General features: G+C 58.5%; 2 protein-coding genes across 5 annotated transcripts; both read left to right on the plus strand.

Annotated features, from left to right (window-relative positions):
• Positions 1–1167: 1167 nt before the first annotated feature.
• CBS (cystathionine beta-synthase) lies at positions 1168–24032 on the plus strand. 4 transcript variants are annotated; one of them, XM_043874846.1, is made up of 16 exons: positions 1168–1317; positions 4696–4918; positions 8826–8932; positions 10913–11047; positions 11516–11595; positions 11691–11825; positions 12338–12407; positions 13512–13603; positions 14345–14470; positions 15076–15160; positions 15464–15569; positions 17355–17432; positions 17600–17734; positions 18302–18410; positions 21299–21383; positions 23199–24032. In XM_043874846.1, the coding sequence occupies exons 2-16, from the start codon at positions 4704–4706 to the stop codon at positions 23354–23356; spliced, it is 1716 nt and encodes a 571-aa protein (XP_043730781.1). In that variant the 5' UTR covers positions 1168–1317; positions 4696–4703; the 3' UTR covers positions 23357–24032. The 4 variants fall into 4 exon arrangements, with proteins under 4 accessions (XP_043730781.1, XP_043730784.1, XP_043730782.1 ...); XM_043874849.1 differs by lacking the exon at positions 1168–1317 and adding an exon at positions 1432–1642; XM_043874847.1 differs by lacking the exon at positions 1168–1317 and adding an exon at positions 2350–2496.
• LOC122675772 (DBF4-type zinc finger-containing protein 2 homolog) lies at positions 18423–20843 on the plus strand. Its single transcript, XM_043874851.1, has 2 exons — positions 18423–19488; positions 19528–20843. Exons 1-2 carry the CDS (start codon positions 18778–18780, stop codon positions 19756–19758), a joined length of 942 nt encoding a protein of 313 aa, XP_043730786.1. The 5' UTR covers positions 18423–18777; the 3' UTR covers positions 19759–20843.

The following is a 24032-nucleotide window of genomic DNA, read 5'->3' on the forward strand; positions in this document are numbered from 1 at the left end:
CACCTGATCTGGGACTCCCATTCCTGTCTCTCTCCATTTCTCTCTCTCACTTTGTCATTCTTCGTATCAGTCTCAGTGGACGTTTCTTACAAAATGATGTCTGTGGAGCCTGCTCCCCTAGAACAGCAACCGCGCAGGCGCAGAGGCCCCATCTGCACTCCCTCGGTTTCCCCGCGCAGGCCCGGGTGCAGTGCGGGCACGTGGCCGGACAGTAAACAGTTGGGTACTGAGCGCAGTAACTCCATCCTCTGCCCAAGCCTGGCGGCTCCGCCCCTGACTTACTCACTACGGTGCAGGAGAAATTCAAGGGTCAGTGTTCCTCCGTTCAGCTCAGGAACCTTAAGAGAAAGGCAGGCTCTTTAAAAATCGAGAGCAACCAGTTTGGAACACTATTGTTAGCGGCGGCCTTCCCAACGGCCAGGGCCATCCTGGCGGTCAGCCACTGGCTCCCGGGGCTGGGGACAGCCTGCCAGCAGCCCGGCTCACAACGCTTTGTGGCTTATGCCATGTCCACGAGCGCTCAGGTTCCTCCCTGATGGGATTGGTCACCGGGCTCGGCACACAGCGGGGCTCGGCCGGCGAAGCGCTGTTTGTGCCGGACCCTTGGACCATGAGGGGCAGGACAAACCAGCGGTGATGGATCCGAAGCCCGGGTGCAGAGCGCCTACTGTCCGCACGCTGGGCCCCCAGCTTTCGGCCCCTTGGGGTCCCGGGACCAGAAAGAACCTTGGGTGGTCGCGGACTGGGGCCCGCGTGATACGTGCTGAGGCTCATCCTCAAGTCCTTCCTCTCTCCAGACAGCAGGCCTGTAACTCAACAAAAAATATTAAATTCCCGCAGAGCAAGGAGTTACCCAAGTAAAACAGAATCGGGACACTGGGTACAGAGCCTTCGCTCAGGTTGGGGTCTCGGGGTAGAGAAGCGCGGGAAGGGAAGGGGTGGCGGGGCGGGCGGGGGTCCCGGGAGCGAGGGGAGAGAAGACACGGGCCACCGGCCCCTCGTGGCGTCTAACCAGAGTTCGGGGTGGGGCAGTGGGGGTGAGGCCGTGGGGGAGGGAGGGGGGCGGTGCGCCGGGGGCGTGGCGACGGGGCGGGTACGAGCGAGGTGGGGGAGGGGCCTCGATCTGCAACTCGGGATTGGCCGGGTGCCGTCCCCCGCCCCCCTTCTCTCGGCCAATCGCCTTCCTCTCACTCTGGCCGCCTGGTGCTGGGTAGCCAGCCTGCGGTAGGGTCGCGTCTCTGAGTCGCAGCTTTCCCGGCCGCCGCTCGCCGCTCCCGGACGCGCCCAGCCCTCCTTTCTCTCCGGGTCTCGGTCCAGGTGAGCACCTGTAGGACCGAGACTCGCCTCACGCATAGGCGGAGGGATCTGGCTGGGTTCTCGGAAGAGGGTCCCCGCCGCCCAACCCCGGGCCAGTGTTGCATCATCTTCATCTGCTCGCCGCGGAGCCGGGGCTGCGCCTGGGGCGTCCCAGACCCACTCCTAGCGCGAGTCCAGACGCTCCTGAAGCAGGGGTTTCCGCGCCCACGTGGCGTAGGGCCTCCGCTCTAGCTCCCGAGGCTGAGCAGGGGACGGCGGGGGGCGCGAGCCGGGGAGCGTGGGGCCGAGACCTGGGGAGGGGACTTTCGGAAGGTGCCCTCTAATGGTGCGTGCCATCATTGATTTTTTGCTGCTTTTTGGATGAAAAATGGTCGTTTCGTAAATTGCTCTTTTCCATCTATTCTATGAACTGGGGTGTGTGTGTGTAAAATATTGATGTGGTTGCGCGCGCCTCTAGAGCGCTGGCTGCCCGCGGGCGGGGGTAGGGTGGCGAGGGAGTGCAGGGCACGCAGGGCCCCGCCCCCGGCACAAACCAAGGGAATGGGGGAGGGTGCCATTCGACCCCATACTTTGAGCCCTAGGCGGGGTGGGTGGCTGAGTGACAGTAGGGAGGGGAAGTGAAGGAGGAGGAGGGGCGGGAGCGCAAAACGTAGCCTCCCAAGGGTTACTTGGGGGTGTTTATCCCACACGGTGTCCCCAAATGCCCCTCCGATAGGCCGGGTGACCCGCTGTCTCCAGGTCCACGGAGAGGCTCGATTTCCCGCCTGGAAAGTCTCACTAGGAAACAGGAGTTTACTACTTCCCGCGCCCTTGGTCCTGACTGGACTCCTGGACCGACTGGGGCGCGTGTGCACGGTGCGGGGGGGCGGGGTGCGGGTGCTGTCGGGGGTCGTGACCCCAGGAGGGTCTTGCGGTTTGAGGTGCCGCAGGAGCCCGCAGGGCGGCGCTAAGTGAGCCCGCCTGCCCCGGACGCACGTGCGTCGGCGCGCTGGGCGCTGTGCCTACGTGGAACTGGGCCCACCTGGAGCCAAGCCAGGCTGGGCGGGACGGAGTTCGCGGGTTCGGGACCGAGTCGCCCAGCGAGCGTCGCGCCGAGTGCCTGTGGGTTCTGTAGAGACTGTCGGCTCCGGTCTGAGTTCCCAGTAGCTCCTTACCTTTCCGGAGGTTGCTCGAGGCGAGGTAGGTCGCCACCTAGGAGGCGCGGGGCTGCCTGCGTCTGCGGGGGACTGGCCACAGCCTGGGGCTGCCGGCCTGTGGGCCTCTGATGGGGAGAGAGGTCTACGAGAGGGGCGCTTCTGCGTGATGGAAGAACCACCTACCCCCGCTCGGCGGGCGCCCCGTGGAGCCAAGGCAGTGTCCCGCTTACCGCAGGGGTTTTTTGATAAGGAGCAAGAATGACGTAGGATATACTTGCAGGGTTTCATGAGGGGGCCTAAACCCCTGAAAAAATGCTTGCTGATCCCAGGGTTTGAAGAAACCACTGCTTCAGGCACGTTTCGCGCAGAGGAGCTGGAAGACTGATTTCTGCCCCGGAAAGCCGGGGGAAATTTTGAAAGGGCCTCGGGTATTTGAAATGGATGTGATTGCAAAGGGTTGGGGTCTCCGCCTCCCTAGGCTTCGGCCTGAGCATCTGGGGCGACCTGTTTGCTGGGCGCTGGTCTGCACCTGACCCTGCCCTGGGAGACAGGGAACCAGCTGGGGCTGCCTCTAACCTGCTGAAGGCAGTGGCACCCACAGGTCCCGCTCCGGAGGAGAGAGCCAGCCGGTCTGTTACCCTCCATGTATACTTCCAAGCATGGGGCCCAGTTCTTCCTGGACTACCGGACCTCTTCACAGCATAACTGCCTTCCTAAGCCTCCTGGGGAGCAGAGGCACAGGGCCGGGGGCTGGGGTCCCTCTAGCTTCTAGGAGGAGGGCGGGTGTGGGGCTTCACTCAGAAATCACCTGGAGCCACATCCCTACCTTGAGCTCCTCTCAGGGGCCTTCCAAACCCCCAGGGCTCCAGGTACATTGGGGAAGGGGAACTTTAGATTTATAAAAAAGTTGGGAATGGAACAGAGTTCTCACAACCCAACACCCCCTCCCCGCCGCCCTCACCACCTCACACACATAGGCACAGTTCCTCCTCTTATTATCATCTTGGGGTTTTTTTTGCAGTCAATGAACATTACTGTTAATTAAAGTCCATACTTACTCAGAGTTCCTTAGTTTCCCCTAGTACCCTTTTCTGTTCTGGGATTCCCTTCTGGAGACCTCATTCCATTTAGTCTTCACTGCGCCTTAACAGAGTTGGAGCCGTGATAAGTTTTCAGTCGTCAGCCTGAAGAGTGATGGCTGTCCATTCCCCTTTCTTTCTTTCCTTTTTTTTTTTTTTTGGTCATCTGTTTTAAGGTTCCATGAGATTATAAAAATTTGATAAAATACATGTAATATGTTGTTTATTTTAACCGTTCATAACTGTACAATTTGGTAACAATACCTACATTCTCAGTGTTGTGCGGCCATCACTATTATCTGTACCCCAAACTTTTTCATGGTAACTCTGCCCGTTAAACAGTGACTCCTTTCCCCAGCTCCTGGAAAGCTCTGTTCTCACTGTCTCTGATTCTGTCTGTTCCGAGCACCTCATACAGGTGGAGTCATGCAGTGTTTCTTCTTTGTCTGATTTACTGGACTCAGCAGAATGTTTCCTTTTTTTAGGGTAAAAATATATTTATTATTATCTTCATCTTCCTCCAATTATTTCCATCATTAAATGTAGTCTTTTTAACACAACATTGTTGAGATATCTTTGATGTATAAGAGTTGTGTGTATATTTAAGGTATACAACTTGATGTTTTGATTTACATATACATTGTGAAAAGACACCACAATCAACCTATAAGATAAATAACATTCGTTACCTCTACATAGCTGCTGTGTGTGTGTGTTCATATGTTGAGAGTTAAACCTTCATTCCATTCTTGTGATCAAATACAATTCCACTGTGTGGATAAGCCATCTTTTGTTTATCCGTTCATCCACTGAGGGACATTTGGTTTGTTTGCATGTTTTTGCTATTGGGAATAGTGCTGTTATGAATGTGGTGGACAAATATCTGTTTCCACGTTTTTGGGTAGATGTGTAGGAATGGAATAGCTGGGGCACACAGTAGCTGTATGTTTAACCTTTTGGGAAAGTGCCTAGTTGTTTTCCACAGCAGCTGCTGCCTGCATAGTTAATCCTCTCCTTGTCCAGCTTCTTGAGTGAGAGGAGCCCCACACCCAGAGGAGGCCGGGTGAGCAGGAGTCCCCAGATGAGAGCTGTAAAGCAACCTCTTCTGCAGGACTCTGGGAACAGGCTGAACTGACAGCTTCTCCTCCCCTTCCCTTTGGCAGGTCCCACCATGCCTTCTGAGACACCCCCCGCAGACACCCTCCGCAGGTCTGCAGGGTGCCACCACCTCTCAGGGGCACACTTGGGGAGAGGAAGCCTGGAGAAGGAGCCTCCGGAGGACAAGGAAGCCAAGGAGCTGCTGTGGATCCGTCCTGATGCCCCAAGCAGGTGTTCCTGGCAACTGGGCAGGCCGGTCACCGACTCCCCACATTGCCACGCTGCCTTGTGAGTCCTGCTAATGATCATAAGATGGTCCATCTGTTACCCTGGGGGGGAGGGTCTGTTTCCTGGAAGCCAGATGGTCATGTGGACCTGGGGTATGACCCCCCGCCCCCACCCCGCTCCATCCTTTGCTGTCACTCTAGCTGGATGGGGAGTTGAGGTGGGAGGTATTTCATAGCTGAGTCCCCCAAGGCTCAGAGAGGCCAAGGCTTGTTTGTGCTATAGCCCAGCACCTAGGTGGGGCTTGTAGGGTGATAAAGAATCCACTTGCAATGCTAAGGATGTCTGTGGGCTTCCCTGATGGCTCAGTGATGAAAAAAAACAAAAACTGCCTGCCAATGCAGGAGACTCGAGTTCAACCCCTGGGTCAGGAAGATCCCTTGGAGGAGGAAATGGCAACCCATTCCAGTATTCTTGTCTGAGAAATTCCATGAGCAGAGGAGCCTGGCAGGCTGCAGTCCATGGGGTTGCAAAGAGACGGACACGGCTGAGTGGCTGAGTATGCCCACATGCTAGCACCTAGGTGGGTGCCCTCCCCCCCACCCCCCCCCAGAGCAGATCCTCAATAAATTAAGGGATGAGCCCAAGTCACACACTCTGAGTGACAGGAGGGAGTGAGGTTTCTAATCCAGATCCATCTGACTGCACATTCCTATAATTAGGACCATGTCTGCCTTCTCTACTTAACTCCAGGTCATGAAATATTTTTCTATAGTGGGGTTTTTGTGGTTGGACTGAGACTGTTGGATGAATAAACCATGATTTTAAGCGCTCTCAGGCATTCACTGTCTGCAGTGATCTCGGTTTGAAGAACTGCAGTGTAAAATAGAGTTCATTTAGTGCATGCATCTTAATTAGGCACCTCCTATATCTGTGTCCTGTTCTAGGTGCAGGAGATCAATCAGTGGGAAAGACAAAAAGGCAAAAATCCCTGACCTATTGTGAAACTCAAATCAAGTCCACTACATCTTAGGATTATCTTTATTTCCCTGGTGTAACCTCCCAACAGTACAAATGTCATAAGAAAGTACCTTTTAGGTGCTTGGTTCCTACTTATACACTGCTATGCCAACGCCAATGATTATTGATTTTAGATTCAGAACTGGGGATGTGCAGGGGGTGTGCTCTGAAGTGGGATCAATGGACAGAAATGACATGTACAAACCCAGAAACTCCCAACATTAAACATGTCTCGATGCTGGGAGCTCAGGAGGCCAAGATGGCTACTGGCCATACATCACGAGCCCTCGCTGCCAAAGCAAACCAGGGCAGGAGGTGAAGGGCCCATGTGAGGCTGGGGTTGGGGAGGCCCGGATTCCCGACGGCTCTGTGAGCATCTCTCCCGGGCCTGGACACCATTGTACCCAGGCTGTAACCTGGCACCACACCTGCACTCCACGCGGTGGCCTGGCCCTCCTCCAGCGCCCTTGCAGGGTTGCTGTCCCCCCCAAACCGCTTGACACAGCTCAGGTTCACTGTTATGAGGAGCTGGGCTCGGGCCCGAGGCACTAGGGCTTACCTACTGTGGGACTCCTACCTGGGTCCCTAGAGGAGACAGCCTGGGGGTCCTGGTGGGGAGAGCACAAGGGTGATGCGACGGTGATGTGGCCACTGGGTGGCGTGGCTGGGCGACTTGGGGAGACTTCGGAGCTGGTACCTGGATGGGCAGGAGATGCTAGCCATGTGGGTATCTGGGGGAGGGGATTCCAGATGGTTCCCAGGTCAGGTGGACTTAGAAAGAGGAACAGAGTGGGAGCACTGGGCCAGGGGAAAAGCTGCAGAGGGGAAGGGGAAAGCAGGCCCCTCCTTGGTGAGGGGTGTCAGGTTTGTTCCAGGGTGCTGTGGGCTCTCCTCCAGGAAGAAGGGAAAGCAACTGAGATGAGGTGTTATAAGCCTCCCCCTAGGCTCCTGCCCTGGTCACCTCAGGCCAACTTCTCCTGTGACTTTCTGGCCCCCAGGGCCTGGTGCTGAGTCGGGAACCCTAAGTTCTCCACTTGCCCATCAGCCCCTACTTGGGGCAGGGGTAGGGTTGTGGGGGGGTTACAGACAGGCCAGGCCTCCCGCTCCTTCTAGTCCATCAGCCTCTGCTGGGGGTGGATGACTCAGCCACCCCTCCTTCCCTCCCCAGGTGTTTACTTCTCCTGCCTTGGCTTTAACTAGTTAATTAGTCAACCCCAGGGTTGCACCTAGGACTTGGTCTCCCTCCAAGGCTGGGGTCAGGAGCCCTTTGTCCTGCCAAGGCTCTCTCCCCTCACCCGGATGCCCTCACCTCTGTTGGCTGAGCCTGCCTCCCAGGCAGCCCAGGGCGTCTGTTTTAGCTCCTTGCCACCTTGGAAGATGCAAGGGTTCCAGCCGGGCCATGTTGCCGCCTGTCTCGGCTGGGGGCGGACGGCAGCATTCCTGGGGAGCTGGCTCACCACCTTGGGGGCGGGTGAGGAATCCACACGGATAACGGGTTCCTGCCGTGGGGGCCGGGGCACCTTCAGCTGTGGGAGCCATGGGGATGGTGCAGGAGAGATCCAGGGCATAGGAAGCCTTTGTGTTTCTTGGAACTCAGCTCAGTTTTGCATATTCCGGGAAGAATATCTGGTGGCACCTCCTTGGCGCAGACGGGGCAAGAGTGTGGGACCTGAATCTCTCCTCCAGGGTGAAGATGGAGGGTGCATCACGGGGGCCACTTGAGAGACGCAGGTTCAAGCTGTGTACACAGCTGAGCAGCTGCTGGGCTGTTCCACATTCCCTGTCACCTGTCACCAGCTTCTCAGCTGGAAGAACTGCTGCAAGGGGTGGTCACTCAAATTGAAGGGGGACCGTTGACCCATGAGAAGCGAATCCCACTCTGAGCCTGGAGGCCCACCCGGGAGTCATCTGACCCTGGCCCCAAGCACAGGGGTCACCAGCCTTTGTTCTTTGACCTGCAAGTTGGGCTTCCCACCACCTGTGCCAGATGCCTGAGTGATGCCTGGGCGGGCTCTGCAGTCACTGATCCTGTCTGGTGGCCAGGCCCTCTGAGGGGTCCCTGCCCTCAGGTCCCCACCAGTTTTTCCATCAAAGAGAAGGAAAGGAGGTATTCCAGGAGGCAGGAGCTGTGAGAGGAGACGAATATCAAAAACCCTAAAAAGCCTGGGGCTTCCCTGGTGGTCCAGTGTCTGAGACCCCACACTCCCAGTACAGGGGCACAGGTTCCATCCCTGGTTGGGGCACTAAGATCCCACATTCCATGTGGTGCAGCCAGAAATGAACAAACAGAACCCTGAAAAAGATAGACCAGGACATGCTGTTGTTTTGAAAAGCGAAAGCGTTGGTCATTCGGTCATGTCTGACGCTCTGCGACCCCATGGACTGGAGCCTGCCAGGCTCCTCTGTCCAGAGAATTCTCCAGGCAAGGATACTGGAGTGGGTTGCCATTCCCTTCTCCAGGGGATCTTCCTGACCCAGAGATTGAACCCAGGTCTCTGGCATGGCAGGCAATTTCTTTACAGTCCGAGCCGCTGTTGTTTTGAAGCCAGTGTTTATTAACTGTTTTATTTGGAAATAATTTAACACTCAAAACAAGTTGCAGAAGTAGCACAGAGAGATCGGGGGGACATTCACCCAGATCCCCACTGATACTGTCTGTTACCGCAGAGCATTTTCAAACCCTGGAGACACCGGTGCAGCTGTTACTAAGTCACATTCGCTTTCATGGGTTTTGAGGTGCACTTGCCCGTGTGTGTGTGTGTGTGTTTGTGTCTGTGTGTCTGTGTGTGTGTGTGTGCACGTGCACACCTTTTACCAAGTGTGGATTTGTGTGATCGCCATCCTGATGCTTGTGAAAGCCAATTCGTTGATTTATTTAAAAGAATGTGCTGGGCTGCCAAAGCCGGTTTTGTTTTTATCTGAATAATCACGGACTCCTCCTCTGTCTAAGGGCAAAATCTCCAAAAATCTTGCCGGATATCCTGAAGAAAATCGGGGATACCCCGATGGTGAGGATCAACAAGATCGGGAGGAACTTTGGCCTCAAGTGTGAGCTCTGTGAGTGCCGGCTTCCTTGCCCTGTGTGAGGCTTGTGGGCCTGGGGGGTGGGTGGGCCCCTCGGACCCTGGGCGGATGTCCCTCCACATCCGGTAAGGTCAGAAGCATACACAACAGGGAGGGGAGCTGCGGGGTGACCGAGGCCGCTCTGGAGTCGTCGGTGTCAGAGAGCCGAGACCTGAGTGTGGAGAGCAGCGTGTCCAGGCAGATGTCGGGGTGGTAACCGAGCGGGGAATGCGGGTGATGTAACCCGGCAGCTGCAGGAGGAGGAGGCCTGACCCCAGGAGCAGAGTGGGACCCTTCTGTCCTGGACAGTCCCAGGGAGGAGCAGACACGCCGTGGCTTGGACGGGCTGACATGACAGTGAGGAGAGTCTCAGCCATCAGCCCGGCAGGAAGTGGCTTCCTTGGGGCTTAGACAGACACTTGTCACTCATGAGACGCAGTGGGAATTTGGGGGCTGTGTTTGCCTGGGCCCTGTACACAAGGGGATCACCCTTGAGTCTCCTCCAAGTCCTGTGGGGAGGGGGCATCTTTGCAGGAGGCTATCACCAGGAACACGGGAGGGTGCCCGGAGCCCAGGTAGACATCAGCCTTGACCCAGAGAAAGTGGCAGGTGCAGAGGTCCTGGTTGGGGGGAAAGGGGACCAGGCCCAGTGCTGGAGCAGAGAGCTGGGGAGGGGAGAGTGTAGGGGTCTAGGGGCTTGGTGCCCCCTAGAGGGACCGAGGCCCTGTGGTCGATTCACCCCAGAAGCATTATCATTAGAGCCTTCCTGCTTCCACCCACCACTGCATCCCCTCCCCGGGCAGTGAAGAGTTTCCTCCAGAGCAGTGAACAGAACACACCACCGGGTTTCGGGGGGTCGCTGCTGGGGCTGTGCCACAGTGGAATCTGTGCTCTCATGTCAGATAATAGAAGCCATCACCTAGTACCCTGGAGGCATGGGCCTGCTGCCCCTCAGCTCGGCAGGAGCCCTTGAAACAGACTTTATTGTGTCCATTTTACAGGTGGAAAAACCGAGGCTCAGATTGGTTACGTGGCTTGCCCATGGCCGATCAGCTGGAATCCCTGCCTTCCTGCCAGCCTTTCCATGGGCTCGTTAGAATTTTCTAACTAATTCAAGTGTGTGGCCACAAAGAGTCCAGGGTGCAGGCCTCCTCAGCGGTCAGACACTTGAGAGCCCCCGCTTCACTGTCCCAGCAGGGCCTCTCTCAGTCCCCGGGGAGAAAACCTGTCTCTGGTTGTGGGATTTCAGAAGCCAGCGCAGACCAGGGCAGAGCACGATCTATGGGCCTTCCAGGCCGGCCTAGGCCCTGCCAGTCACATTTGGAGCCACATCGCCCCTTTTACTGACACGGTGTAGTTTTCAGAGGTGGGAGGGAGTGCCCCTTCGGAAAGACAAGCAGAGGCTTGGGCACAGCAAGGGTGGTCCTGTCTGCAGGATGCTGAGGATGGCAGAGAGCTCCGCTGGGCCAGGAGGCCCAGGGGACTCGGGTGCGGAAGGTCTGCCGGTTGTGGTCTGGCCACAACCAGATGGGGGGCTGTTACTTCAGGATATGAGGTCATTTGGCAGGGCCACTGGGCCCGATTTAAGCCTGGGGCTCCAGTCACCACCCCCAGCATTCCTGAGCTCCAGTCACCCGCCCCTGCGCATGCCCAGCATGTCTCTTTGGGACGGTGCTGGCCCATGGGGGTGGCTCTGCTCTGTCCATCCAGTGGGGCGCCCCCTTGGCGCCTCTGTCTCATTCACCTGGAGTCACCACATCGTCCATGGTGGGTGGGATGGACAGCTAAGAGAAGCCACAGTGGGTGAGCACCTTCGTCCAGGTCAGGTGTGGGAGGCGCAGGGGAAGGTGACGATTTTCAGAACCCCTGAAGCCTGCTGCTGCATCCCGGGCGTATCGGGTGATGGGAAGGGGATGGCAAGCATCAGTTAGGGCTCAGGGCCTCTTCCTCTCCTGATGTGTCTCTGGCTCCCAGTGGCCAAGTGCGAGTTCTTCAACGCGGGCGGGAGCGTGAAGGACCGTATCAGCCTGCGGATGATTGAGGACGCTGAGCGTGAGGGGACCCTAAAGCCTGGGGACACGATCATTGAGCCAACGTCGGGGAACACAGGTGGGGTGCTGCCTCCTCCTGGCCCGCGGTGGGGGTGGGAGTGGCAGTGCCCCCCTCTGGCTGCATTCAGGGTCACTCTCCCGGCGCAGCAGCCCCTGGGTCCTCAGTGAGCCCTACAGTGTCTGCTGCTGTTGCTTTTTGAAATATTTACTTACTCATTTGGCTGTGCTGGGCCTTAATTGTGGCATGTGGATCTTACTTGCGGCATGTGGGATCTAGTTTCCTGACCAGGAATCAAACCCAGGCGCCCTTCATTGGGAGCTTGGAGTCTTAGCCACTGTTATTATCACCTCCCCGGCTCCCAGTAAGAGCTGGAGGAATTGGGGTTCATGACATGCACCCCATCATTCGAGGGCAGAAGCAGGTGATGGAGGGCCTTTTTCCAGCGCCCTCTCCCCTGGGCCATTGGGGCTGGCGGTGGGGCCTGGAGGGTGCCATGGCCCCTCTCACCCCATGTCCTGTCCCCAGGGATCGGGCTGGCCCTGGCCGCTGCTGTGAAGGGCTATCGCTGCATCATCGTGATGCCGGAGAAGATGAGCACAGAGAAGGTAGGCAGGTGGGCGGGGGTTGGGGCGGCTCCCGGGCCTCTGTCCCCGCGCTGCAGGCCTGGCGGGGAAGTGAAGGCTGCCACGTGCCTCTGCAGGTGGATGTCCTGCGGGCCCTGGGAGCTGAGATCGTGAGGACGCCCACCAATGCCAGATTCGACTCCCCCGAGTCGCACGTAGGGGTGGCCTGGAGGCTAAGGAATGAGATCCCCAATTCTCACATCCTGGACCAGGTGAGGTCAGGCCTGGGGGGTGTGCATGCTCCCAGAGGTTTGGACCGAGTGGGGCCTTCCCTGGGGAATCTCTGGGGCTTGCGGGTGGTGTCGCCTCTGCAGGAGGAGGGGCGGGGTGCAGAGTGACCGATGTGCTGGCATGCAATGCCTGCCCTCTCCCGGCCCAGTGTGTGGCTGATGGGGTCGGCGAGCCTTTGACTCTGCTGCCCATGTGCCGGCTTCAAGGGCTCAGCTCAGCGTGCTGGGTTGGGCTACCCCTTGCAAAGGACCCTGGGAGCTCTCTAAGACATGAAATGCATGCAGAGCTTTTAACTGGACGCTCTTCTTTGTCATTCTTCCACTTTTGGGTTAGTTCAGAAATCTCACCTTCCGGAGAGCTGGTTTTGATGCTTGGTGTCTGTTGAGCCACAGGATCCTCTCTGGCTGGCACTGAGTTGTTTGCCTCGTACCCTGTGGCTGCTGCCAGTTCTGTGCATTGACCTCATCATGGCTCCTTTGCTCTTTCCTGGCAGTACCGCAACGCCAGCAACCCCCTCGCTCACTATGACATCACGGCCGAGGAGATCCTGCAGCAGTGTGACGGTGGGTACCTCTAACTCTGCTGTCCATCTTGAGTGGGAGTGTACACTTACCCGCTCCTTGGTAAACTCCTATTCATCCTTCAAAACCCAGTTCAAATATCCCTTCTCTGTGAAATGCCATCCGGAATATTTCCCAGGAGCAGTTTCCACCCTCCATTCTGCCCTCTTGGACTCTGCCCGTGCCTCGCCTACAACACCCAACTTATCATGCAGTCATATCTGTTTACCTAGTAGTCTTTCCTCCAGACCTGTAGGAGCTCCTGAGTGCAGGGAACAAGTGCTGGGCTCACAGTGGGGACTTCACATTGCTGAACAGCACTGACCCCAAACACCAGTGTGGGCACTGAATTCAGCATTTGGGTTTTCTCGTGTGCAGACCTGGGGTGGCTCCTTGTGGCTTGGCTTCTTGAAAGCTCTCTGCACACTTGGTGCCAAGCCCCATGGGGGCTGCAATGTTCTCTAAGGGCTGTTTCCTGAGAGTCCTGGGAGCGGCTGCCAGGGGCTTGGCACCTTTGGCTTCCTGTTTGGAGCCTGGTGTTGGCTTAAGGGCCCTCATGCTGTGCCCAGGAGCCAGGCAGCATGGTCCAGGCATTTGCTCACCCAGGTTTTACATGTGAGAATCCTCTCATTTGGCAAAAACAGTGAGTCTGCCTCAGCATGGATTCCCGTGCTGACTTGCCTGCTGGGTGCCTGAGCTGGCCACCAGGTGCCGAGAGAGCCCAGACAACGTCAGAGCTGAGCTGAGCGTTTAATTCTAGTTCCGTTGATAATTCAGTTCACTTACCCACGTCATCTGAGACCAGACAGCCCCCTGTGCCCCAGCTCCTGCAGGAAGGTCCCCTGCTCACAGATTCACAACTCCTGGGGGTTTTAGCAACTGGCTGCTGTTTAGATTAAATGGGACTTCCTGGGTCCCCATTATGGTGAGTGCTTATAAGGTGGAGGATGTGATGAGCGGTTTCAACGTGAGAACAGGTCTGCCTTTGCCCTTTGGATGACGTGCCTTTGTCATGTTCGAGAGCGTTCTTGATTCCTATGAAGAGTTGGGGGGGCACGGCCACTCCTTCCCGGGGATGTCCTCCCTGACACACTTCTCCACCCGCAGGGAGGCTGGACATGCTGGTGGCGTCGGCGGGCACGGGTGGGACCATCACAGGCGTGGCCAGGAAGCTGAAGGAGAAGTGCCCTGGGTGTAAGGTGAGGGACTGCCAGGGGCATGGGCAACACCCCGCCCTGCCCTGCATGGAGATGGGGACCTGGACGTGGGCATGTTTCCCACCTGTGGCCTGAACTGCAGCCAGAGGCTTAGCCATCAGTCTGCTTGGCCTTGAGCACCCAGAGCGGCCTTCTGCTTTAGAGCTGAAAGTTCTGGTTCCTGTCACTTCTGCCTAGATAGCCTTGACTTGTAGATTGTGTGTACCTGTCCCTGCCAGCTGATAAAGGACAGCAGTGCGTGACCCAGGTGCCCAGATGGACTGGGGTGGGAGAGTCCTGTTGGGGGCCTCCCAGGATCGTCTCAGAGCCATAAGCGCTCAGGCTCAGGTCCTGGGCTCTGAGATCAGGGAGGGGCACTTGGGCCTGGGGAGGGGCTCAGAAAGACCCCACTGGTGGTGCCCACGCATCCTCTCTTGCTGCCCGTTTCTGATGTCCAGGAGAGGTCATCCCAGCACTGCCCCTCACCCCAGGCTCCCACTGTCCATTGGCGTCTCTCCGGGGCTGTCCCAGGTGCCCTGCATGGGAGGAGTTTCCCGGAAATCCACTTCCCCCGGCCTCCCACTGCCCCCACCCTGAGTGCCCCGAGCTGGACAGTCAACATGTGATCTCCCAGCACCTGGGCCTGGGCTTCTGGGTTTTGAGTCTTGAGGCCTGGGAGCGGGGCTGCACCCCGATGCCAGCCGGGCGCGTGAGACTGGAGCCCTAAGGACGCCCACTCCGCAGATCATTGGCGTGGATCCCGAGGGCTCCATCCTCGCAGAGCCCGAGGAGCTGAACCAGACGGAGCAGACGGCCTACGAGGTGGAAGGGATCGGCTACGACTTCATCCCCACGGTGCTGGACCGCACGGTAGGCAGGGCGGCAGTGACGGGGCCAGCCTCAGCCTTGTCCGGCTGGGCACAGGTGGCCGGCCCAGCGGGAGCAGAGAAGTGAGTTCCGAGCTGTGTAGAGGCGGTAGACGAGGTGCCGTCCCAGGGGTCCTTGCGTGGTGACTCGCGGTACTGTGATCAGTGAGCTCCTGCCGTGGACACAGAGGCCGTGGGTGGGGGTACGGCACATCCTGTCTGTGCACAGACCTCCCTGCAGAGCGGCTGGGGCAGGTGAGCGGCCAAGGAGGGAGATGTGAGGAGCACAGAGAAGGCTCCTTTTAAGGACCCTCAAGGAAGCTTCAGGCAGAGAGACCTAGACTAGAGTGAGGCCATGGTGCAGGGCTGGCGGGCGGCTTAGACGCCGTGGGCACACTGTGCCAGACCCTTGGGCAGGGGCAGGGGGAACGATCTAGGTCTGTAGAGTGAGTGTTGGATCCCAGACAGATGCTGGGCCGCCTCCCTGAAGGTCACGGCCACCTGGACCACCATCGTCTGTGAGACTGCAAACTGGGCCGTGGGCCCCATGCCCACCCCCACCCCTCACCCAACTGCCAAGTGCTGACCACTGCCCTCGGCTTCCCGCAGGTGGTGGACAAGTGGTTCAAGAGCAACGACGAGGAGGCCTTCTCCTTCGCCCGCATGCTGATCGCTCAGGAGGGGCTTCTGTGTGGTGAGTGGACACCGCGCTCCCCCCTGCTGGTTTCCGTCCAGCGTGTGAGGGATGCCCTCGCTCTGGCCGCCCGGCCACCTGCCCCCCAGGGCTCTGAGTTCCGTGGAAGGCTCTGGTGGTGCAATGCGGAGCAGATGGGAGACGGAGCAAGGTGTGGATGGACAGTGAAAAGTGGGGTTCCCCAGCACCCCACGCCCAGCTCCTCCACCAACGATCTCTCCAGAGCAAGTGTGGGCGTGCCCGAGCTTGGGTGCACACGCAGCTCCCCCCAAGCGGACCTGACCCCTCCCGCCCTCTCGGCAGGTGGCAGCTCCGGCAGCACCATGTCCGTGGCCGTGAAGGCCGCCCAGGAGCTGCAGGAAGGCCAGCGCTGCGTGGTGATCCTGCCGGACTCGGTGCGGAACTACATGTGAGGCATCCGTTCCGCACCCCCCCAGCTTCCAGTGCCTGAGCTGTCTCTGCTCCTGGCCATTCCCCCCAGATCTGACAGTGGGGGCCAGGGAGCCTGGGGTCTGCAGCCCCTCTCCGCGTCCCTGGAATTCACGCGTTCTCGGCTGGCTTGTCCCCAGCTTGGGTCTCCTAGATGCCTTTGGAAGTCTGTGTGCATTCATCGTGGCAGCACCGGGGGGCCTGGAGGGACTCCCCAGGGAAGGGACCCTGTGTGCCCCCTCACTCCTTCGAGCTCTCAAGGCCTCCCTTCAGCCAAGGAGGATGAGGATGTGGCCGCCCTGAGAGCAGCTCCCCACCCCCACCCACTGGATCCATTGCTCACTCACCGTCTGGCCCTGAACTGGGGGAACCCAGGCTGGGGTCAGTGCCCCCCTAGGCCCCTTCCAGTGCAGTGGTTCTGAGTGTCTGCACCTGCCTCATGTGCACCTGGAGCTCGCCGGCTCCTCTGGGCTCATGGCCCTACCTCGGGTCACTGGCCGAAAGCGCCAAGGTTGGAGTGTGGGCGGGAGGTCACAGGGGGCTAATGCCCTCCCCCATGGATGCATGTACCCTCTGGTGTCCTCCCTGACCCAAGAGTGATGGGTTACACACCTCAAGTGAGCTCAGCTTCCCCCAGGGGGCATCCGTAATTAGGACTCCAGCTGGGGGTGAGTCACCTCTGGGTGTCCACTGCCGAGTTGCCCTGAGCCTGGCTACCCACCCACACTACACAGTGCATGAGAATGGCCATCTCCCCATGTGCTTGGCTGGCCTGCTGTGTGGGCACACACGTGTGCCTGTGTGTGTGTGAGAGAGATGGCTGGAGTGAGTGAGTGATTGTGTCCTTGGGCACAGACGTCTGGGCTTGGCCTGGGGGGCCTCTCTGCCCCCTACTTTGTTGGCCCTCATCTGCCTTTTGGGGCAGGTTCCTGGCAGCCCCTGAAGTCTGGCCTGGTGTCCTCTGACCCCTGGTGGGACAGGCTTCCCCTGCTAGAAGCCCTGAGGGGCTGTGATGACACGAGGTTTGGGACAGAACTGTTACTGACCGGGGTCTTAGACCCTTTGATCAGTAGAAATGGATCTGAGGCCAGAAGGAAGTTCAGGCAGGGCTTTACCGGGACTTGTGCTGCAGCAGCGGGAGCAAAAGCAAATATTAATAACGGGTCCCCTGACTTGCTCCCTGAGTGTGGGGGGTGGTGAGCTGGGTCCTTACATGGGGTGGGTCCAGGGGTCGGGCCGGAGGGTGGTCTGGGTGGTCTGTCCACTGCTGGGTGGTGGTGTGTGCAGGGGGCATGAGCAAGGCCCTGCCTTTGCTCCTGACACCTCGGAAGTGGCAGTCGGGTTTTGGGTCTTTTAGTATCTTGTCCATAATTTGTCCCATCCGCACATGCCCATGGTTACTTCTAGTCCCTTCTTGTTTCCTTGTATCTGTTGTTGGAAGAGATGTTTGTCCAGGTGCAGGCATTGCAGCGGAGGGTCCCGGGTCCCAGGTCCCAGCCCATCACAGAACCTTTTGCTGTGCTCTGGGCTTATTCAGGTCTGGTTGGCCAGATACTCACACTGACCACTATTCCCTAGGAAGTCTTTCTGGCATCCAGCCCTCAGATCTCTTCATGGAGCCTCCAGCCAGCCCCTTGGGGTCTGTGCTGGACTGTGGGTTCTGGGGAGGATAGGATCTGGGCTTTCTCTGAGCCCCTCTGCCCTCTTTGGGGGTGGGGGTGGTATTGAGACCCTCCGCCCAGCCCTGTGGCTTCTGATGCTGTAGGTCCAAGTTCCTGAGCGACAAGTGGATGCTGCAGAAGGGCTTCATGAAGGAGGAGGAGATCTCGGTGAAGAAACCATGGTGAGGACAGCTCTGGGCAGAGACCCCCCGGGTGGAGCTCAGGACTCAAGTGCCTGGTCCCCAGCGGCACGTGTGTGGCCCCCTACCTGGCTGGACACCCCCCGCAGGCTCCCTGTTCTCACCCGCCCCTCAGTTCACGGACTCCCTGGCCCGCCCTCTTCCCTCAGGTGGTGGCATCTCCAGGTTCAGGAGCTGAGCCTCTCAGCCCCACTGACCGTGCTGCCCACCGTCACCTGTGAGCACACCATCGAGATCCTCCGGGAGAAGGGCTTCGACCAGGCGCCCGTGGTGGATGAGTCGGGGTCAGTCTCAGCCTCCATCCAGTGCTCTGCCCTACCGTCTGACTCTCCCAGGACTATCCCAATTCTATCACCAAAAGGCCCATATCCCAGGATGCGGGCCAGTTGGTGACCCTTGACACTAGTCAGAATGGCGATGCCCAAAGGATTCACCCACTGGTTTGCTGTCTGCCCGCACCGGACAGTCAGCTCCAAGGGCGGGGCGTCGGGTCACCGCTGTGTCACACGGAGACCCTGGGCAGATAATGTTAGTGTGTGAGTCGCTCAGTCGTGTCCAGCTCTTTGCGACCCCATGGACTGCAGCCTGCCAGGCTTCTCTGTCCATGGGGTTCTCCAGGCAAGGACACTGGAGTGGGTTGTCATTTCCTTCTCCAGGGGATCTTCCCAACCCAAGGATCGAACCCGGGTCTCCCACATTGCAGGCGGATTCTTTAGCATCTGAGCCACCAGGGCAGATAGTTGTTGATTCCAAGAGGAGTCCGGGTTTGACCCTGAGGGCGGCTGTGCTGAATTCTGCCATATTGTAGGGGAGGGGCCAGCGCTGACTGCTGCCCTGTGTCCACTCCCCAGGGTGATCCTAGGAATGGTGACCCTGGGGAACATGCTGTCGTCCCTGCTCGCAGGGAAGGTTCAGCCATCGGACCAGGTCTGCAAAGTCATCTACAAGCAGTTCAAACAGGTACGCGCCCCGCGTGACCCAAGCAAGTGGTGCGGAGACCAGCTCTGTCCTGGAAGATGGGGCGGGGAGTCCCCTCTCGAGGGTGCCGGATCCCTGACGCTCACCTCATCAGATCCATAAATCTGGCTTCACAAAGTGAGAAGCCCCGGGTGGGGAGAGGCCAGCATCAGCGAGGTCTCACTCACGTCCACACCCGAAGGCTTCCTCGCCCCTCCCCTCCCGGCCCGCAGGTGTGCACCCTGTCCCACAGATAGTGCATGCTCCCCAGGCTCATGTGTGCACACAGCCCCGTGTGTGCCCTCCCTGGGCTCATGTGTGCCATCCCTGGGCTCGTGTGCACACAGCCCCGTGTGCCCTCCCTGGGCTCATGTGTGCCCTCCCTGGGCTCGTGTGCACACAGCCCCGTGTGCCCTCCCCGAGCTCATGTGTGCCATCCCTGGGCTCGCGTGCACATAGCCCCATGTGTGCCCTCCCTGGGCTCGTGTGTGCCATCCACGGGCTTGTGTGCACACAGCCCCATGTGTGCCCTCCCCAGGCTCATGTGTGCCATCCCTGGGCTCGTGTGCACACAGCCCCGTGTGTGCCCTCCCTGGGCTCGTGTGTGCCATCCCTGGGCTCGTGTGCACACAGCCCCGTGTGCACCATCCCCGAGTTCATGTGTGCCATCCCTGGGCTCGCATGCACACAGCCCCGTGTGTGCCCTCCCTGGGCTCATGTGTGCCATCCACGGGCTTGTGTGCACACAGCCCCATGTGTGCCCTCCCCAGGCTCATGTGTGCCATCCCTGGGCTCGTGTGCACACAGACCCACTGTGTGTGCCCTCCCTGGGCTCATGTGTGCCATCCCTGGGCTCATGTGCACACAGCCCTGTGTGTGCCCTCCCCGAGCTCATGTGTGCCACCCCTGGGCTCACGTGCACACAGCCCCATGTGTGCCCTCCCTGGGCTCGTGTACACAGAGCCCCGTGTGCCCTCCCCAGGCTCATGTGTGCCATCCCTGGGCTCGCGTGCACACAGCCCCATGTGTGCCCTCCCTGGGCTCATGTGTGCCATCCCTGGGCTCGTGTGCACACAGCCCCGTGTGTGCCATCCCTGGGCTCGCGTGCACACAGCCCCATGTGTGCCCTCCCTGGGCTCATGTGTGCCATCCCTGGGCTCGTGTGCACACAGCCCCGTGTGTACCCTCCCTGAGTTCGTGTGTGCACACAGCCCTCCCATTTGTGCCCTTTCTGGGCTCATGTGCACACAGCTCCAATGTGTGTGCCCTTGTCTGGCTGCTTTTATGCAGTAGAGTGTTTCAAGGTCCCTCCGAGGTGTGGCCTGCACACCGTCCACCCTTCCATGCCTGATTCCAGTTCCGTTGTCTCTGGCCTTTCCTGTTGATTCTTCGATGTGTGCATGCCCCTCCCCTCCCTCAGGGAAGAGCTGAGCCTCTGAAGTCCCCCTCCCTTAGTGTCCCAGGCTGGCCTGCAGCCACACCCTTCCTCCAGGGGGTGTCTAAGTCCCGGTACCTTGGGCTCCAGGGCCACTCAGATCCTCGGGGGGTCTCGGTGCCTTGCCACTGAGGTGCTGGGTGGGTGCAGGCAGACTCAGGAGGTCCTTCAGTGGCCCCACGCATCCCCGTCCCTGTCCAGATAGTGTCCCAAGAAGAATGCAGCACTGTGGAAACCCGGGCGGGTCCCGTCTCCTGGGCACACCTTCCCTGCCCAGGGCTGCCCCTTCTCACCACCGCCACCTCGGGGGGCTGGCTGCCATCACTGAGCAATACGAAGAGGTCCCCGTGGAGCTCTGGCTCCCCTGATGACCCGGTTCTCCCAGAGGGGAGGAGGAATCCTGACCCCCGTGGTCTGACACCGTCCAGCGTCTGACCTCATGGAGACAAGCATTGGGGAAGTTGCTTCTGCGGCCCAGCATGGCTGTGTTGTGTGCCCCTCAGCATGCACACAAGCCCAGCGGGCGGGTGGGCCCGGCCCTCCTCACACAGGTGAAAGCTCTGCTGGCCTATTTCCTCCCGCCCTGGAGCTTGCATCTTCTCCCAGGGAACCTGCCTCTGTTACTGGAGCCAAACTAGAAAGCGTACCCAGTGGGGTTTCCGGGGGCTCACTGCTTTGGAGGTCACCTTGGGGGTTGAAAATGGCCCCTAAGTGTGCTTCCTTCTTTCTCTTGGAGGCTCTCAGCATGTGTCTGTCGAGCAGATAGAGCAGAGGGCCCCATGCTGCCTTCCCCTCCCTGTGCCCTGCAGCACTACGTCTTGTCCTGAGGTGGGATTCGTGCCAATGGACGGTGGATGCTGCGTTGTTCATAACTGAAGCCCCTAGTTCACTGAGGGTCCAGTCGTTGGGTTCTGCAGTTCTGTTGTTCAGTTACCCAGTCATGTCCGACTCTTTGCGTCCCCATGGACTGTAGCACGCCAGGCTTCCCTGTCCATTACCAACTCCCGAAGCTTGCTCAAACTCATGTCCATTGATGCCATCCAGCCATCTCATCCTCTGTCGTCCCCTTCTCCTGCCTTCAGTCTTTCCCGGAGGTCTTTTCCAATGAGTCAGTTCTTTGCATCAGGTGGCCAAAATACTAGAGCTTCAGTTTCAGCATCAGTCCTTCCAATGAATATTCAGGCTTGATTTTCTCTAGGATTGACTGGTTTGATCTGGATTGATGGGTTTGATCTCCTTGTTGTCCAAGGGACTCTCAACAGTATCTTCCAGCACTACAGTTCAAAAGCATCAATTCTTCCAGTTCATCCAGGTGTCCTTTTACAAGTGTCGAGTCCTGTTCAGTCTCTTGGGTCAGCAGGAGGCTCCAGAAGAAGCCCTGTGGGGACGCCAGCCTCTCTGTCGCTCCTTTCCTTGGGCTCCAGCCGGCGAGCACTGACCATGGCTTCTCTTCCAGATCCGCCTGACGGACCCACTGGGCAAGCTCTCGCACATCCTGGAGATGGACCACTTCGCCCTGGTGGTCCATGAGCAGATCCAGTGTAAGCTGGGTCCCCTGGGGGCTGGGGGAGGGGGGGCAGGGGCAGGAGATCTGTGAGACGCTGGCTGCCGAGCCTCCGACACATGAGCTTTCCTGCCTTGGATGCAGATCCCAGAGGGACTCTGCTGTGGGCCAGGTCTGGGTGCTGGCTACCAATGAGCTAGTGGACTTTATAACCCAGGCCTCCTCGCTGCCTCTCCAGAGGCTGGTGCTGTCCTTCAGGTTCTAAGCTACAACAAGGTTGTAGAAATCCCAAGAATTGGGTGGGGGCCTTGGAGCCCACCCACTTTCCCGCTGAGGGTTGGTCCAGGAGCCTGGGCGCCAGCTCTAACCCCTCTCCCGTCCTTGGCTCCACAGCGCAGAACCTGGCCTTGTCGGGAGAGGTGGGGGGGCCGGCAGGTATGTACGCCCCGCCCGCCCCTGGAGCTCGGAAGTGGTGCTGTGGTCAGTACCGCAGCCTCCGAGCGCAGGGGGAGGGCGTCCCCCGGACCCTGAGCCCGGCTGGGAGGGTCCTCCTCTGTGTTGACCGTATCCTCGTGTTTGAACACCCGCGCACCCTGACCGGGGATCCAGTGTCAGGGTCTGTGAGTAGTTTCCGTGGACGCAGCCCTTCCTGGAATCACGGCCACAGATGCGTTTGTGCTGTGTCGGCAGAGCTGAGTGGTCACAACAGACACCCAACAGCCCTTTGCAGAAAGTTTAAAGACCTGGTGTTGGACGGTGTCCCCAGGGGGCCTGGAGGCCACTCCGACTGCCCTCCGCTGAGGGCTCAGTGCTCCTCCAAAGCTGCCCCTTTGCCTAAAGCCCCTGGTCTCTTCTGGGCCGCTGTGCTTTTTTCTGAGGTGCTCCAAGCTGGCACATCCGTGCCTCCCCGCCCCCATCCTGTCGACCTCTGCCCTCAAGGTTGTCAGGAACAGACCGAGGAGGGAGCTGGTGGAATGGGATGCACCCCGGTCATTTCCCACCCACTGCTCAGCTCTGCCCCACCCTCTGTGGGCTTCTCCACAGCTGTCAGTCAGCATTCTCCTGAGAAAGAGAGCCAGCAGGACATGTGCATATAGAGATTCCCTGTAAGGAATCGGCTTACAGGCTGGCATGCCCCAAGAAGACCTGCAGGGCGAGTGGGCAGGCCTGGGACCCCAAGATCCAATGTTCCCAAGCCCAAAGGCAGGACTCTTTCCTCCTACTCATGGAGGGTCAGCTCTTCTGTTCTATTTGGGCCTTCAACTGATTGGACGAGGCCCACCCACACTGGGTAGGGCAATCTGCTTTACTGGGTCCATCCAGTCAAGAGTTGTTCACATCCAAAGATACCCAGAATGACGTTCGACCCAATATAGGGGGGCACTCCGTTGCCCAGTTGGGTTGAAATGTTGAATTAACCATCTCAGCCACCCTTTCTACCCTTGGGCTGCAGGGCAGGGAGCCCGAGTTCATTCTAAGCCTGAGAGAAAGGCGTGGGTTTGAGCACAGAATTGTAAGCCAGAGATGTGAGCTGGTAGTGGTGGTGGGTGTGAGTGGGACTGGGATTTCAGGCCAAGACTCAGACCTTGGGCACCAGCTGCTCCCATTGACTTTGACCCTCAGGCTTGCCCCCATGGGTGTGACTCAGAGGGGTCAGGCCCTGCTCTCTACAGCCTCACCTGTATGGATACTCTTGGGAGGAGAGGGCACTTGTGGTCAGACACAGAGGTGCCCATGGACATGGGGCAGCCTCAGGGCTGGCCCACCTGCCCATGCCTGGGGATGGGCTCAGTGACCCCAGCTCTGCTCTGGGCAGAGGCCCCTCTGAACCTTTGGCCTTGTCCCTCCTCAGACCGCTGCCACGGGGAGTCCAGTAAGAGACAGATGGTGTTCGGGGTCGTCACTGCCATCGACTTGCTGAACTTCGTGGCCGCCCACGAGCGGAACCAGAGGACAAAGCCAGAAGGTGCTTTGAAACTCGGAGGCGCGGGGGCTGAGGCCCAGCTCTGACTCCTCACTGCGAGCCTGCTTGGTTGTTCTCTTTTGCTTTTGTAAATACCGAACAAATGGGTGATTTTTAGCTGCCTGGTGCTGGGTGTCACTCTGTCTAGACCAGTAGCAAGACTGCTTACAGCTTAGCCCGGGGCCGGCAGAGATCTTGTAGTTTCCCCGTCTTTAACACTTGTCCCCCTAAATGAATCTATTTATGGTTTATTCCATTAGATGTGTTTTTCTTTAACTTTCTTTTAAAAATTTTCAGCAAGCAAATCTATCAAAAGAGAACCCAGCCAGGCAGATAGACCCCTGAATGACCAGGGTAGAGAGACTGAAGGTGGAGGTGAGAGGGCCTTGCCAAGGAGTCCAGAGTGGGGTCCTGTTGCCCAGGAAGTGTGGGTCGGGGCAACAGTCCACTCGGAGTTGGGTCAGTTGAAGTGGCTGGAGTGCTTGGGGTTTTTTAATGGAGGTGATATTCCCTTAACCTAAAATGATTGCTTTTTAGATGTGTAATTCAGTAGTGTTTGTTAGAGGTTGTCCAGCCACCAACGCTGTCAAATTCCAAAACCTTTCATCCGCCTCTCAAACTGTCACTCCCATCTCCCCGCTTCGCCTGGCAGTTACCACTCTGCTTCCTGTCCCCATGGATTTACCTGTTCTGGATATTTCATATAAAGAGAATCATACAGTC

Source organism: Cervus elaphus, chromosome 19, assembly GCF_910594005.1.
Source record: "Cervus elaphus chromosome 19, mCerEla1.1, whole genome shotgun sequence".
Lineage (NCBI taxonomy): Eukaryota > Metazoa > Chordata > Mammalia > Artiodactyla > Cervidae > Cervus > Cervus elaphus.